Raw genomic sequence first — 17,492 nt, 5'->3', positions numbered from 1 at the left:
AATTCTTCCCCTTGGCCCCCCTCTCTGTTTTGGCATTAAAAGCTAGACTCAAAACCTGTTTGACCACTGAAGCACTTGAAAACACTTGGAGCAAAGACAAATTTGTCTTCTAGAACTGTAAAATGCTGACAAAGCCTTTATAGAAGACACTGGAAAAAAATGCCTTCTCTCAATATACAAACAGCTCAGTCTGAAGGCTGCAGAGAACACTGCTAGTCAAAACAGGTTCATTATTCTAACCTTGAGCTCTCAGAGAAGGAGAATATTTGATATATTCTTATTAATGAAGGATTAATGTGGATTTGAATTTCTTTTTGTACATTTTATGTTTTCCTGCAGAAAACCGTATAACTTAATCCATATTTAAAAAGAACTACTGGTAGGGTACGAGAATGCCGATAGAAGAGGTTGCTAGCTATCCACCCAAATCCACTCTACTTTCCTTCCACAGAAATAAGTAGCCCCAGGCCCAGTAACATTTCCTGGCCTCTCTTGCAATGAGATATGGCCATGTGATTAACTCCTCTCCTATAGGCTGTGTGAGGCAACGTGTGTGGCTTCCAGGCCTGGCTGATAAACTACCCCGGCAGGTACATTCCTCGATGCTCTTGATGTCCTTCTGTGAGTTGGAATGGAGATGAAAACCACCGTAGTGTGCTGGAAGCTACTTGAAGAAGAGGGAGACAGTTGGCCTGGGTCTCGAAAAACTGTATGGACCAAGTCCTCCACTTCTCCCCCTGGCTCTCAACTCCTGTTTTAGGTGGTTATGGGAGAAAGAACATTTACTGTGTTCAAGACCTTGCATTTTGGGCCTTTTGTGACACAAGTTACCCTTAAAAATATGGCACCCATTCATGCACTCGTTTTTTTCAACACATGATTTTGGTAAGTGCTGAACTCTGCTAGGCATTGGGGTGCAATGGTAAATGGGGAACCAGACAGACACTGGTCCTTGCCATCACGACTTCTGTATTAAGTTCTTGCTCCAACTGTGGTTTGTTACACTCTTAATATTTTTCATTTCTAGATAGGTTCTTTCTGAATGATAATATTGGCAAATCAAAATTAAAAGTGGCTAGCATATTCTTTCCTTATTCAATAGTATGTACAGGAAAGAAATACTAGATGTGTATAAACATGGTGAGATTGAAAAGTCAGAAGGGTATTTATGTTTCTTAGGTGAAAGGTAGCTTGTGGCTAGGACACGGGGGCAGACCTTTAGCGTAATGTAAAGGAGGTAGTGGGGCAAACCATTCAAGTGTCTGATGAAACAGTCTTTAGGTCAAAGTAAGTTACAATCAAACCCCTCCACCCACCCACTAGGTTCCACCCTCTATCAATTACTCAAGAACACTGATTCTGCAATGAATCCCCTTCTCTTGCACATCAATTCCCTTCTCTATTGACTTATCTTACACAAATACTCTGCGATATCACTGTCTTTTAAATACTCTGTCTTGATCTTGCATTGTCTCTGATTCTGCCGCTTCATTTTTCCTCGCTCCTAGAGAGCCACATGTGTTCAAAGACTTTCTACACTTGCAGTACCCAATTCATTTCCTCTGATTCTTTCTTGAAACCGACCAACTGGATGGTTTCTTCTTTCCTCCCACCTAAATCTACCATAAAGGCAGATGTGGGTATTGCACTATTCCAATTTCTCTCCTCTGATTTGTTGCTGACTAAAATCCAGTAAGGCTCTTGCCCCGTGTTTGTACTGAAGATTGCTAGTTGCTCCTTCCTAATCTTTTTTGCCTATACCTTCTCACCTGCCTACAATGTTGGTATGTCCCAGAGTGCAGTCATTGGAGCCCTTCTTTTTGCTTGTTCCCTACGTGCCAGCACAGACCATCCCAAGGCTTTAAATGCCAACTGGTGCCAAAGATTTCCAAACTTACCTTCCAAAGACTTCCAAACTTCATCTCTCCGCTGAGCTCCAGATTCACACACCTAACTGCTTACTTGACTTCTTTACTAATGAGCATCTCAAGCTCAACATATCTGAATGCAACTTTTGGTTTTTCCCTCTGAATTTGCCCCTCCAATATTATTCTCCATCTTTCCAGTTACTCTAAAGGTCTTGGAGTCATCCCGCACCCACCTCTTTCTTCACATCCACATCCAATCTATTAGAAAATCCTCTTTATTCCCTCAAAATACATCCATAGTCTGACCTCTTCCTGCCACTTAATGGCTATCATCCTGGCCTAAATTGTTATCAATTCTTGCTTAGATTATGTCAATTATTTTGCTTTAGTGTTTGTTCATCCCTTACCACCTCTGCGCTATTCTTAACACAGTTGCTAGAGTGATTCTTTCAAAAGGTATATCAGAAAATTATTTTCTTCTTTTTAATCTTCTAGTGGCTCCTCATCTCACTCCAGATAAATCCCAAAGACCTAAAAACAGCTATAAAGGCTTAAGTGATCAGTACCCTTGCTACATCTCTGACCTCATTGCTTATAATGCTCCTTCCTCAACCCTGTTCCAACCACAGCAACCTCTTGCTTATCCTCAAATAGGCGAAGCCTGCTGCCCCCTCTCCCCTCTCCTCACCTGATGGCTCACTCTCTCACCTCTTTCAGGTCCCTGCACAAATCTTCTTAGTGAGCCTGACCGGGGTATCTTCTGTATATCAGTCCTTCACCCCATACCACTTCCTGTCGTCTCTGCCCACTGCATTTTTTTCCACAGCATGTACTGCCATCTGACTATATATTTTCTTGTTTCTTATTTGATCCTATAAGAATGTAAACTTCAGGATGGATGTGAGTGTATCTGTTTTGACAACTTCTGTGTCTTTAGCTCCTCAAAGAGTGCTTGTCATACAGTTAGTTGTTGTATAGTTGAAGGAATGAATAACTTTAAATCAGTGGTTCACAATGTGGGGCTTTTTTACATTACATTGACACTACCCAGAGAATCACTGTCATGTAGTTTGTGACAGGAATTAGTGCACGGAAAACAAGGGTTGAAAATTGCTGCATTAGGTAGATGACTGTTTTGCAGGGGCAGGTAAGACAGCCTGGGGACAGGAGAGGGTGGCGGTATGCAGACATGTCAGGTGACTGTTTTGATATTCCAGCGCAATTATAACAATGGCCTCAGTGATGTAATGGCAATACAAAGGGACAAGGGGGTCCTTCATACCATTTTTAAAGTAGAGTCCACTAAATTTGACAACTGACTGAAAAGCTGGAAGAGGGGCTGGGGGCAAACAAAAGGACCAAGAAGATGGTGACTGATGAAATCAGATGGGTAGCCTGGTGAAAAAGAGATCCAGGAGGAAAAGACAATGAATTCGGTTTTAACATGCTCACTTTCTAAGGTGGACTGCAGAGAGCTTCAATCAAATGTTGACTTGGCAGTCATTGGTAGAGAGGTGCATTTGACACCATGTGAGTGGCAAAGCTCTCAAGCAAAGATGGAAAAGAGAAATGAGACAAAACTTGGGAGCATCTACATTCACCTATGCTTTATGGAGGCTGAGCCAGTGAAAGAGATGACGCAGAAGAAAGTCATCGTGATCACAGGACACAGGAGAGGTGTCACCAAGGCGAAGAGGGAGAGGGTTCTGAGAAAAAGGGAAGAAGTATCAAGCCCACAAGGGCTTGAGGAGTCAAGGACCAAGAGAATGTCAGAGCACACAGGTCTCAGAAGAGCAGTTCCAATTCCATGTCCAGACAGCGACAGGGAGAAAGCAGGTTTCCCAGAGAAGTGGGTGTAGATTCTGGGTTACTGGGATTGAACAAGCAAGTGTGAGAAGCAAGATTCAGAACAAGGAAGTGCAGACTGTTCAAAATGTTGGATAGCAAGTGAAGGAAAAGAGACTGGTCATTAGAATCTAGGGAGCAGAAAGGAACTTACGTGTGAACAGTGTTCAGTTTTCTCTATTCTTTAGCACATTTAGTTGCATTTAAATCTCACAAAAAAACCACAGTGAGGCATTAACAGTCCCACTTTACGGATAAAGTAACTGAGGCTAAATAACATGCCCACTCGCCATAGATATTAAGTGATAAAGTTGAAACTGAAAACTGAGGTCTGACTGCAAGAGCTAATGCTCTTTCCTTGAACCCTGCCTGTGATTTCAGAGGGTGCACAAGGCATTAAACAGATATCGTTTATAAATAAGAGAGCTGCTAGACTATGTTTTCAGTTTTTGTACAATAAATGTGATGCTTACTCTATATTTTATAGAATTAGTATACTCATATGGGGAACATCTGAAAAACAGAGCATGCACTAACAGCCGCTCTTTTTTTTTTTTTTTTTCCTGAGGAGGCTTCACGCCCAGTGTGAGGTCCAACAGGAGCTCGAACTCATGACTGTGAGACCAAGACCGGAGCTGAGATCAAGAGTTGGACTCTTAACTGACTGAGCCACCCACGCACCCCTTGAGTGACAGCTACTTCTAATACTGCTACCACCACCATGATATTATCAATCACTTTAGGCTTACTTCCTTTCAGTCTTTTTTCCTGGGAATGAACATTTTTATATACATTTGTACACACACACGAGATACATACATATACACACATACAAATATGTACACATATACGATACATACATTTATAGACATACATATATAAAAATGTACAGAGACATATATACATATATAAATGCACACTTCATAACCCACTTTTAATATTGAAGGATATAGTAGACTCTCAGCGCCACCACTTGTATGTGACCTTGGAGATGTTATTTTATCTCTTCTGCCTCATTTCCCTCATGTTTAGAATGAGAATACTACTACTACTACTACTACTACTACTACTACTAAATCTGCCTTATGGATAATTGGGAGTACTAGAATTGATAATATATACAAAGCACTTAAAATATAACTTGTCAATGTTTTTTATTTTATTACATGGTCTTCCAAATAATAATTTTACTGAACTGACATCCACATTACTAATCTGATCTCGTACTTTTAAGCATTTAGATTGCTTCTAATTTTCCATGATTATAGAAAGCCTTGCAGTGAGCAAATTAATACTCACGGTCTTTTCCATATTTAAGTAGAACTGAGTGGCAGAAGTATGATTACTGGATAAAATGCATGACTGAGTTATGGGCTTTTGATTCAAGCTGTTAAATTGCACCCAGAAGAGGAAGCTTTTAGAGGTGGATGCTTTTTCTAGGCCAACAGAAATGAGCCAGTGGACAGGAAGCCATGAAAACCGTGTGAGTGAGTGTATGTGTATGTTTGTACATGTACATGGGGGTGGGGTGGGGAGATGGAGGTAGAAAACAGAATTTACACGGACACTTCTTGAGTTAGAAGGTAACCTCAGAAATTAGAAAAGCCATGTTATCATTTGAGCAGGTGAGAAAATAAAATGAGTGAAGTTTTTAGAGATGTTTTGAAGCAGGAGGGAAGCTGCTGAAACACAAGCTGGGTGTCCTAGTTCTTCCAAGTAAATGAGGAGACAAGGTTTTGCTCTGAGAATGACTGAAGGGCACAGGCATGAGCTAGGAGTTTAAAGGAGGAGGAAAAGCTTGGGACCGTGGCAATAATTAGAGATAAGGCAGAACACTCTAATGTCACTCACTACCACTAATTTTTAAGCTCTGAATTCTCTGTAGCCTCTTGGTTCCTGCTGGTCATGACTGTCTCAAGAGGTGACAGGGCAAAGGCAAAGTGCCCAGCCAGTTCCCACCTCAGAGGTTCCAGATGTGCAAGATGCTTTTTTTTTTTGTCTACAGCATATTCTCCTTGGTTGTGTTGTGGGCTGGTGTGATCAGTGTGAAATTATCACTCGCTGTGTTCAGGTCCTCTCTTCTCATTTACTCTGGAAAATGGCTTTTGCTCCTATCTCTTCAACAAAACTGCTCTTATTCAGTGATCTCCACCTTGCTAACCCTAGTGGTCAAACATGCAGTCTTCTACTTGACCCACCGTCTGACCTTCTCTCTTCTTTGAGATACTGGGTTCACCTGGCTTCGAAGGCATCAAATTCACCTTGTCTGTCTTCTACTTTGCTAGTCTCTTAAGTCTCCTCTCCTGGTACCTTCTCATCTCTCTATCCTCTAAAGGTTGGTGTGTCTCATGGCTCACAGCCCCTGAGGTGACTTTTCTTTTCTGTCCACACTCACTCCCTTGGTCTTTCAAAATACACCCAGAATCCATCCACCACATCACGATGACTGCAATGCACCACTCTAGGAGGAACTGTTCACATTTTAGTCTATGGGAACAGTGCCTCTAGAGTAGTGCATCATACAATCTGCAAGGAAATACATGCTGACTCTGGTATCACCTTGTTCAAACCATCATCATCTTAACTCCAGATTATTGCAATAGCCTCTTAACTGGGGTTCTTCTTTCTGCCATTGCCTGCTTACTGTCTATTCTCAACATAGCAGTTGATTCAAATTTCAGTAAGTCAGATCACTATTCTACTTAGAACCCTCAAATGGATTCTCATCTCATCCATATTAAAGGCAGAGTTCTCACAATGATCCATGAGGCCCTACTTCATCTGCCCACTTTCTCCCATTACCTCTTTAACTTTGCTCACTCTCCTCCAATCACAACGGTACCTTTTTGTTTTTTTGAACATTCCAGATAAATGATGGTCTCAGGGCCTTTGCACCTACTAGGATAGTATGGCTTGCTTCCTCACTTTCTCTAAGTCTTTACACTCAAATGTCAAATTCTTGGGAGATCTTCTCAGATCACTCCATTTAAAATTGCATCGCTTGCTCCCTCACAATTCCTGTCACCATTTCCAGCTCTATGTCTCTTCCTAGTAGTTCTCACTATCTGACGTATTTTGTGTTTTACTTACTTATCTTGATTATTGTCTGTTCCCCCTACTAGAATGTAAACTCCATGAGGACAGTAACTTTTGCCTGTTTTTCTCACTGCTGTATCCCCAGGATCTGAAATATTTCCTGGCACATAAAGGCATATAATTATGTATGCATTTCTCCCCTCTCCCACCCAGTTTAGAAATAAATGTGTAAAGCACGTGAAATGGAGCAGGAAAAGGTTTGGGGGGAGATTTGGGAAAAGTAAACCTAGAAGGTTAAAAGTAAGTGACAAGTTAAGATGCACAACTTAACTTTTAGGATGGAGACTAAAGACTTGCTATGTTCCCTGGCTATTTGCTTTGTGGTTACCTGTGAAGATCAGATTTAAAAATTCATGGCATATGACAGTTAGAAAAGCTCTTAGACAGCACCTTTACTTTCTACGTGGAAGTTGTGTTGGCAGGGTTTTCAATTATTCACTGCAAAAAGACATGGTCCACTTGGCTCACTTATGTTAATACATGACATTCACAATCCTGGAATGAGGAAACTGGCAACTAACATGGGGGCAAACCCTTTCACCTAAAAAGACCAAGATGGCATTGGGCTCTCCCATTCAAATGTTTTTAAGCAAAGAATATGTCTATAGTTATTATATCAATCAAACACAGATTCTAAGGAATAAATGTACTTTTTCATTTTTATTAGCTATCACCACCATGCTAATTTAAGACATTATTCCTTGTGGAAAAGAAATATTCATGGCTTCAGTTCACGTAAAAAGGGACTGAAATAGAGTACATTCTTTCCAATGAAGTGTTGGACTTTTAGTCATTGTAATCTCTTTGGCAGATAAGCAAATTGTGGGCCAAATAAAGAGCTAATGAAATTAGCACCATTTATTTTACTTAAAAATTTACTTTTCCCCTACGCAAGAATTAAGCTAATGCTAAAAACATTTAATATGTATAATGGTTCCAAAGCTTACATTCATTATTTGGAGTGTATCAGAAATGGACCTGAGGTGGGTGATTGTTTCTGTCCCTTCTAGCTGGTCACTATTACTTCTAGAAACAGAGCATCAAGACATTTGGAGGGGAAAAAAGAAATTAACATGTTTCCCTGAATTTGCCTTTATGTATATTTTATTTAGGGCAAAATTGGGAATCTTCTCTGAGCACATGCATAAATTGACAATGGAAAAGAGGTGGCCCATATTAGTAAATGTATGAAAAACCCAGCATGGAGCTAAAAGCTGGTCAGAGATAAAATAGATCAGAGTATTTACACATTGCATGGTAAAAGTGGACATTACCTAATTTATTATGGGGACTCCAGCTCATGTTATATTATAAATTTTATCTTCAGTTTTTATTATTGTTGTTAAATTTTTAAAAACTAGATGGACTAAGAAGACACACTTTGGTTCTCACTTTTCAGAGAAACTGAAGCATATACAGAAAAGGATGATGTATACTAACAGTATACAATAACTTGTAATAACTTATATATCAAATCAATAATCCAGGGTTCAATTCTGAGGTAACTGTGTAAGGGGCTGATCTTTTTTTTGTTGTTGTTGTTTTTGTTTCTGGTTAATTTGGAAGAAAATAGTTTCTAGAGTATAGGTTTAAACTAAATTTCTGAACACAGAGATTTTTGTACACAAAGACAGTTGACCCTCTTTCTCTATGTAGTTTTCTTTCACTTGGCTTTAAGTTTATTAATTTTTTTAAATAGTCATATATTCAAGAACAAACAGAATGGGGGGAAATAAAAAGGCTTTATTGGCAATATTTCAAAAATAAAATTTAAAAATGCTCCAAAGAATGAGATACAAATCAGGCCAATTTAAATAAATAGTAAGTGTTCTGTCTTTGTTTCTTTTGGTAGAATATAATTTTTCTCGGCTTTGATTTTAATATTAAAAAGAAATATAAGTGTGCATATTTAGTAGCTCTAAGGTCTTCACAACTCATATCCTATAGTCCTATAAGCTCATGATTGGAATTATTATTATTATTATTATCATTTTACATAGCAAAGAAAAGAGATGTGGTATTTCCTAACTGGCTACAAGTAAAAATTTTACAGAATTTTCACTTACCACAAGACCATCTTGATTTTCATTGAGTTCAGAGAGTTTGGAACTGGATTTCTGACGTTTAGGTTTGCCCCTTTCTCCAACACAACCAGAAGTATTTTCATACAACTTTTCCACTTCCTGAGCACTCAAAATACAATCTTCGAGGCTGCTGAACCCAGAAGGAATATTTTCTTTGTCGATAAGTCCCCTTGAAATTAAAAAAAAACAAAAAACCTTGATTTTATTTTAAAAGGTAAAAGGGACATTTTAATGACACTGTCACTGCATCACATGGGAAATCAGGAGGGTGCCCAGAAATTCCATTTTGCCTCTTTGATCAAAATCTGAGCACAGTGCTACTCCTGAGACCAACTGGTGCCAAATAAATCACATTAAAAGAGAAATTATTCCTAGAGGCAAATTGGCAGGGACTGTGTTTCTACCAATGAACAACTTTTGTATTTGTACCAAAAGTAATTTGTATTCAAACAGAGAGAACAGTGCAAGCTTACAAAAAATCTTCCCATTATTAATAAATTACACCCCCCCCACATACACATTTTATAATCCAATGTGTGAAGAAAAATCTGAAAAGGAAATATGTTGTCTTTTTCTCTAGAATGGGACATGCTGATTTTTCCAAATGATGAAGACATTTCAGCATAGTAGAAAAGCATGAGTAACAGAATCCAACTGCATTTGATAGTCTTGGTAGAAATAGTATAAGTTTATAAAAACTACAGAATACACAATATTAAAAAAATTTTTTTAAGTTTATTTATTTTTGAGAGAGACAGAGTGTGAGCCGAGAGAGGGGCAGAGAGAGAGGGAGACTCAGAATCTGAAATAGGCTCAGCTTAGAGTCTGACGCGGGGCTCGAACTCACGAGCTGTGAGATCACAACCTGAAGTCAGAGGCTCAAGTGACTGAGCCACCCAGACGCCCCCAGAATACAAAACATCTTAAGTTAAATATGGATTTATTATTTATCAGTACAAAGTTTCATGACTTAGTTTTAGCTTCATGACTTAGTTTTAGAAGTAGATATGAATGCCGTAACTATAGAATTTAATTCACTTAATATTACTGAAACAATGAGTATCTTAAACATTCCCTCAAGGAGTTTTCACAAAATTAAATTACTTAGCAAATTATTTGTCTTTTACTACATCATGGAACAAATTAAGCCATCAGTATAGCGTCATGGCTTGCCAAAGTACAAATGAATGAGATCTCTCCCTTATTGTATGACTAAATTAAGGTAACTCCCTACTACTCATGGAAATACATGAGCTCTAAAGAGCAAAATTGATGGCTACATTTTACCATCAGTTCAACCACATCCCAAAAAGAAAGATAATGTTAAATATTTATTTTGCAATCTAAATTCATATCCTGTTTTAGATGAGCTTATCATGGAGGCAAAATTATGAATTAAATATTATACTATCTTAGACTATCTTTGGTGATTTTTAGCACTCCACATTTAATTTAGTCTTATTTTATACAACTTTTAATGTAAAAACATATAGACTTAGTAAAAGTATATAAAAGATTGATGCAACAGTTATTAGAAATATCCTAAACATAAAATAACAGAAGGCATGAGAAAGCTGATAGGGGCTAACATGCTGGCACATATACTCATGCAAACACTCTTAAATCTTCCCCCTTCATGCGCTGAGAGAGGTGCCTTTTATGGATAGTTGGATGAGTTTGGTATCAACTTCAAAAATAGTTGTTTTACTATATAAAATCTGTCTAATCGCTCTTCTGATTTCCTCTAACTCCTGGGGTATACATCCTACTATTATTTTTTTAGTGGGGGTGGGGGTTTATGTTTGAAAGCTCTTAGGACAGAATTGTTTACCCCCAAATTCCTATGTTGAAGCCCTAACAGACAACGTGACTGTTTTGGAGACAGGGACTTTACAGAGGTAATTAAGGCTCACTGAGGCTATAAGGGTGGGGCTCTACTCCGTTAGAACTGGTGTTATTATAAGAAAAGGAGGAGACACTAGGAAAGCATGCACACAGAAGAAAGGCCATGGGAGGACACAGAGAAGGCACTGTCTGCAAATCGAAGAGAGAAGTCTCTCATCAGAAACCAACCCCATCTGCACCTTGATCTTGGACTTCCAGCCTCCAGAACGGTGAGGAAATAAATCCCTATTGTTTAAGTCCCCCAGGTAGTACTTTGTGAAGGTAGCCCCAGCAGGCTAATACAAAAGCTAAAAACTAGTTTTAGAAATTAAAACACAAAGTTTATTTTATAATCTTTTTGAATAGTGAATAAATGACTGGAACAAGTCCTGTCAAAATAAATATATGAAAATCTGTTCAGTGTGTTCATGTGGAAATCCTGTTCTCTTCAAAAAAAAAAGGTCTCTGAGTCAACACCTTTCAGCCACAGTACAAATGTGACTGTGAGAGCACTGGAATACAATTCCTGACTGCAACATTCGGACAGCTTTCAATCATACTGGACATCACTGAGATTTGACCTGAACTCAAATCTCTGCAGCTTCTCACTTCATCTAGAGTTTCTCCCTCACCCCTACATGCACACTTAATGTTCTAGTAATACCTATTTATCGTTCCTCTAATAGTACAGCATAATTTTTTTCTTTTACTTTGAACTAGGAATTTAATATAATATTTGTAACAAAGAAATCTGTATATACATTTCCAATTTATTGTGTATTGGACAGTTGAAAACCACTTTAACTTAAATTACGCTTTGCCTTTTAGAAAGTATTTATTATAAAATTTTCACACACATAGAAAAGAAGAGAGACTCACAACGAACTTCCATATACCCCTCACCAAGAGTCAACATTTCCATGCATCTGGCAGATGGCAAGCTTTTTAATAAATGAATTAAACTGAAACCTTTCACATAATGAACATGTTCCTTAAACCTTGGTATTTTTATGGTAGCAAATAATAACATAAACCTGACGTTTCCTTTTAAATTTAAACAATAAATAATTAGTATTAAAATGAAATATTTACAGTCTATCTTTTGTATTTGTTTAAACAATGTCACAATGACTTTAGTATAGACTTTATTGGCTCTTTAATCTCATCCTGAAATATGGTCATCACTGGCTTTAAGGATATATTTTTTTAATTGGTTGCAGCTCTAAGTTGTTAGGAGGCCAAACAATAGACAAAAATATAATGAGTTTGTATATTTAAGAACTCTTTTTTTTCTTTTTTTTCTTTTTTTCTTTTTTTTTTGAGGGGGAGAGGGGCAGAAGGAGAAGGAGAGAAAGAATCTCAAGCCGGCTCCATGCTCAGCACAGAGCCTAATGCGGGGCTCGATCTCACAACCATGAGATCATGATCTGAGCCAAAGCCAAGAGTCAGACGTTTAACTGACTCAGCCACCCAGGCACCTCTTTAAAAACTCTTTTTAGCCATTCCATAGAGTTATTAGTTTTGAATAGAATATATTAAGTCTAGCTTAATTTTTATTTTTTAAACAAAGCCTGATGAAAATCTTTGATAAATGAATCAATTATGCATAAGTATATACTGAGAAAAACATACTTACTATAGGCTATGATAACGATTCTCAACCTTTGCACAATCAGTGATATGTCACTGTATCTCCTGGGGACATACTGGAGAGGACTTTCATGGGGACAAAAGTAGTGGGTCTGGGGCCCTGAGAGATAAGGGCCTCACTCCTCCACAGACCTGGTGAGCTCAGAGAGGCAGTGCAGTGTGGCGTGGAGGTCGAAGAGGAAGGACTATCAAGACACGCTAATTACCCAGCATGTCAGGTGAGGAGGAGGCCATATGACTAGGAGGGCGAGGCCAACAGGGAACACAGGAAGGGGACTTCTGCATGCCCAGACCACACACCAAGGAGAAAGAGTAATGCAAGACTGTAAGTTACCTTGGCCACACACAGTTTGCAGCCCGAGATTCACTCACTCAGTGCACAACTTAATCTGACCACAATGAGTAAGCAGCATGAGCAGTGAAGGAAATTACCAGAGAAGAAACTTTAAGGGGAAGGCTGGAGTTTCGTGGATTGTTAGATTAGTCACCTTCTACCATTCTCCATCTCATTTGTTCTCCTGATATTGATAGTAAAATATGATTGAGATAACTTATATTAGAAACATTCCCAACTCTGGGAAACTAAACTCTGCAGGAAAGGTTACTTTGCATTTCGTATTTTTCTGTCTATCCCCGTTCACTGTGACCTTACCCCACTGTGCTGTCCCCTGCCTGCTGCCGTGCACCCACCATCAACACTTGCACTGTCTGTCTCTGTTCTCTCTCTTGTGCTTACTACCACTTCCATCCAACCTCAGCTTGCTGTCCACCTGTCCAAACAAAGAGAGTGGAAAGCACGATGTCGTGACACACTAAGACTATTTTTAAAATGCAATGTGTTGCTACATACTGTTTGGCAAAAAATGAGGCAGAGGATATGAACACTATTAAATAATTTGTACTTGCTGTGTAACATAATTTAGGCAGTACACAAACTAATTATACTCCTAAACATTTTCTATAAAGCTTAGTCAATAGCTGATTTTAAACATAAATACCTCCCGTATTACAATTTTTCTATTCTCTAAAGGTAGTATTACACAGCACCCTCTCCAACCCAGCAGCTCCAAGACAATTAAAAAAAATTTTTTTTAAATGTTTTTATCTATCTTTGAGACGGAGAGAGACAGAACATGAACAGAGGAGGGTCAGAGAGAGAGGGAGACACACAATCTGAGGCAGGTTCCAGGCTCTGAGCTGTCAGTCAGCACAGAGCACCACGCGGAGCCCGAACTCATGGACTGTGAGATTATGACCTGAGCTGAAGTCGGACACTTAACCGACTGAGCCACCCAGGCACCCCTAAGACAATTTTTTTTAAAGTGCTGCCTATATCACTTAAAAAGTCAGTAGGTTACACCACTGATACTGTTTTATTTCTAAAATTACATTTGTTAGTATAGCTCTTAAACATCTTGACAATATGTGGCATGGTATTTATTTACACTACTTGTCTTTTGTGTCTTTCTTTAATCAAAAAGAAATCTCTTTTTTCCCTTAGATTTTGATGTAGATTATGAATCCAGGTAAAAAAGAATGAGGAGGACTAGGGTCTGATTTAGTCTTCGACATTTAATAAGGAATTCAAAACAATAACTTTTTAGAGACTAAATGCTAGGGTAGATAAAAATAAAACTTTTGGGAAAAATATATGAATATAACTTTATTTTCTGTGACAATTTAAATATGATTATTCAAAAATATGGATGATAATTATTTATTTGTATTTTCTCAAATCCTTGAAAATCTCAAATTCTTGAAATTCATGCTGTGGGAAAGCTTAAAATCAGTCACTATAATAATAAAGAACACAAACATTTCCTTTTCTGATTAGACTTAGGCTCAACATTCCTTACCCTAAAATGTAACCAACTGTCAGAATATTACAGTGATATTCTAGTATTTCATCAGGCCAATATAGCAGGGAAATCTGTTGATTTCATAAGCTGTTCTAACAGCCAAATGAATGTTGTCTAATAAGAGAAAAACCACCTCTGGACAGGCATAGGGCCATTTTCTCCTCCAGTGGTTCAGCATCCCTCTCAATAAGATATTAATGAGGAAGCCATGAAATGTATTAAATCAGAGGTGGTTTCCTACAATATACATCTAGACAACATAAAACATCTAGAAAAAGCTGAAATATTCATTTAGCTGCCTACGAATTTCCAAAAGTTACCTTAGTTAGAATAGTCAAGGGCGCTTGGGTGGCTCAGTCAGTTAAGCATTTGACTTTTGATTTTTGCTCAGGTCATGATCTCACAGTTTCGTGATTTCAAGCCCCACACCGGGCCCTGTGCTGACAAGTGCAGAATCTGCTTGAGATTCTCTCTCTCTGCCCCTCCCCTGCTTGCACTCTCTCTTCCTCAAAAACAAAAAATTACAAACTTAAAAAAAAGAATAGTCAAAATGAAACTTTTAAAGTTTTAACCTGAATACTGAAATGGGAATGGCTATAATGCAGTGACTAATTCAGGTGTATATTTTTAAAAGGAGAAGAGAAAATCCAAATAAGAGGCACCAATGCCAACTCACACATCTCTGCTGCGTCGAACTTCATCCTGCTCTTTGGACTGGCGGCGGCGCTGTCTGGCAGATGTGGAAGAAGACGCTGATGATGTTCCAGACTCTGAGTCCTCTGAACTTTGGCCTCCAGGGCCATTAACATCAAAAAGATGCTGCTCTACTGCTGACCGGATGGTTCTTTCTAAGAGTCTAATAAAAAAAAAGAATACAGAGTCACTCAGGTAATCAAATTTATCAATGATTGTCTTTAAAAGTTTGTATCTCTAATTTTGGAAAATCTGTATTTCCAATGGTAGATCTACTATAGTTTCATGAACAGAGATAGCGTATGAGACATCTCAAAATATCTGTATCGTGTGTTAAAGATAAATCCCAACCTAACAAATCCTACCAATTTGATAACCGTGTTTCTCATCTCTGTAGGTCCAGGATTACTGAAATGCTCACAGCAAGTCTAGCAACAGTTATCAGAGGCCATCAGGAAATAAGGGTCATTTATATAAGGCAGAATGAGGAAATATTTTTTTTTCCTCATAGAATAAGAATAGACCTATTCTTATAAGGGTGAGTTCCTCCAGATGTCATACCAGTTCTTTAGAGGAAGGCAGTATGGTTTGTGAAGCAAACTGGCACAAATAATTTTATGATGGCTATTATCTATTTAGAATCCCTTTAAGATAAAATTATGCAGGGAATAATGCTATTAAAAAGGAATACCTCACGAGAACAATTACTACTTAGAATAGCAAAATCTTTCTGAACCTCCATTAAATTAAATTGTGATGTATACAGTTGAAGCTGCATTCATGCAAACATCCCAATACTCATTACTGAAGATGGTAGGATAGATTTCCGTTGTCCAACAAGAAGAAATACTTCAGTACAGGGGCTAAAAAGAGTGCATGATGGGATAGATAAGGTATCCTTTCTAAAGCTGTATAATTTTTCAATGTGTCCAACCTTCTTTTATCACCACACTATTTAATTCTAAATAGGTGGCATGGAAAATTCTAAACATATTCTCCTCAAACCACATTTTTCTGCACTTGAAAAAAGAATCACATCCAAACTCATCAAATGGTACACATTAAGTATGTATAGTTTTTTGTGTCTCAATAAAGCTATTAGAAAATTTAAAAGAACCATGTACATAGTTTTAAAATGTTCAGATTAAGAAAAAACATTTGCTTAAATAAAATGGGTTTTAAGAAATTTAAGAACTTGAGATTTTCCAAATGTAGTTTTCTACCAGATGCATAGTAATTTCATTAAAACTATTTGTAGACATTGAACAAGTATAGTCTAACTTGGGCATTAGAACTTCTATATTTAGAACTCCATACCCCAATGATTCAAGATTACCTAACAGTGGCACACAGGGATGTCAGTGAATTAATATGTACGTACAAACCCATCCCACACCTTTTCCAAACTATGTACGATATAAAAGAAGTAAAGGTTGTCAGGAAACACATAAGCAAGAACACATCAGTCTTGGTATATTTCCGGAATCTCTTTAAAATTCACAAAGCTAAGAGAGGTCAGTCCTGCCCTCTCACTGCTTCTTTACCTAACAAAGAAGAAAAAAAAATCCCAATTTATCCTGTTGGATCCAAATTCATACTAACTAGTGCTTTTTTAAATTCTCTCTACCTCCTTATCACATCTTCCCTCCTTTTCTGCCTGATCCCTGTTGATGGAAGATGCTCTAAAAAGGCCCATTTATGTCTCAGCAAGGAAGGAAGGAAGGAAGGAAGGAAGGAAGGAAGGAAGGAAGGAAGGAAGGAAGGAAAGAAGGAAGGTAGGTGTGATGGAAAGTCTTTGAGCAAGAAACTATTTATAAATATGTATTTAGTGCCTAATATACATCAGGCACTTTTCTGTATGTTAGGGATACAGCCATGAATATGACAGACAAGACCCCTGTGTTTATGGAGCTTACATTGCTGCTATGAGGCAAGATGGGTAATAAACAAATCGTGAAATTTCAGATGATGATAAATTCCCTCCAAAATGGAGTCCAGGATTGGAGAGTAACTGTGGATAGTCAGGGATGTCTTCTCGGACGAGAGGACATTGGAACAAAAAAGTGGATTATAGGAAAATTAATGGCCAGGCTGAAAAACAGCCAGTACAAGGGCTCTGTGGCAAATATACGCTTGGCCTATTCCAGAAAGAGAAGGCCACGAGGTTGAAGCATAATGAGCAATCTAGTCAGAGAGGTAGGCAAGGGCAGGTAACTGGAGTTTAGATTTTAGACCATATGCAACTGGTGGCCTGAGGGAAAAAAAGGCAGATGATGGACATAATCAATAGAACACTATTGCTGCCCTGTGGAGAAAGGATTTGTTGCCATCATTAATTTGCTTTTGATTCTGTGTGCCTATTGGGCTGTAAAGTCCCTGAAGGCAGAGCCCAAAGCTTATCTGACATTACACACTTAACACTCTGCTTGGCATAGTGCAGGTACTCAATAAATGCTGGCTGATTAAACATTATGAGGGAAGAAGGAAAGATACTGTTACTACTTTAGCCTTTA

At 38.2% G+C, this 17,492-nt stretch overlaps 1 protein-coding gene and 1 long non-coding RNA gene across 12 annotated transcripts in view; one reads left to right on the top strand and one right to left on the bottom strand.

The window, feature by feature from the left end:
• The window catches only part of FAM13A (family with sequence similarity 13 member A), a 366,689-nt gene that overhangs the window by 69,660 nt on the left and 279,537 nt on the right, over positions 1 to 17,492 (bottom strand). For all 11 annotated transcript variants that reach the window (XM_053217137.1, XM_053217136.1, XM_053217135.1 and 8 more), the window contains 2 exons: positions 14,963 to 15,142; positions 8,876 to 9,062 (listed from right to left, as the gene is read on the bottom strand). In XM_053217137.1, the coding sequence (XP_053073112.1) occupies positions 8,876 to 9,062; positions 14,963 to 15,142 (367 nt within the window). The remainder of the gene's footprint in view (positions 1 to 8,875; positions 9,063 to 14,962; positions 15,143 to 17,492) is intronic.
• Positions 10,237 to 16,078, top strand: LOC113599614 (uncharacterized). The gene is made up of 2 exons (XR_003420526.2): positions 10,237 to 11,007; positions 14,921 to 16,078. It is a non-coding gene; the product is annotated as an uncharacterized LOC113599614 (long non-coding RNA).

Source organism: Acinonyx jubatus, chromosome B1 (genome assembly GCF_027475565.1).
Source record: "Acinonyx jubatus isolate Ajub_Pintada_27869175 chromosome B1, VMU_Ajub_asm_v1.0, whole genome shotgun sequence".
NCBI lineage: Eukaryota > Metazoa > Chordata > Mammalia > Carnivora > Felidae > Acinonyx > Acinonyx jubatus.
Note: the sequence above shows the minus strand (reverse complement) of the source record. Positions and strands in the feature narration are given on the sequence as shown.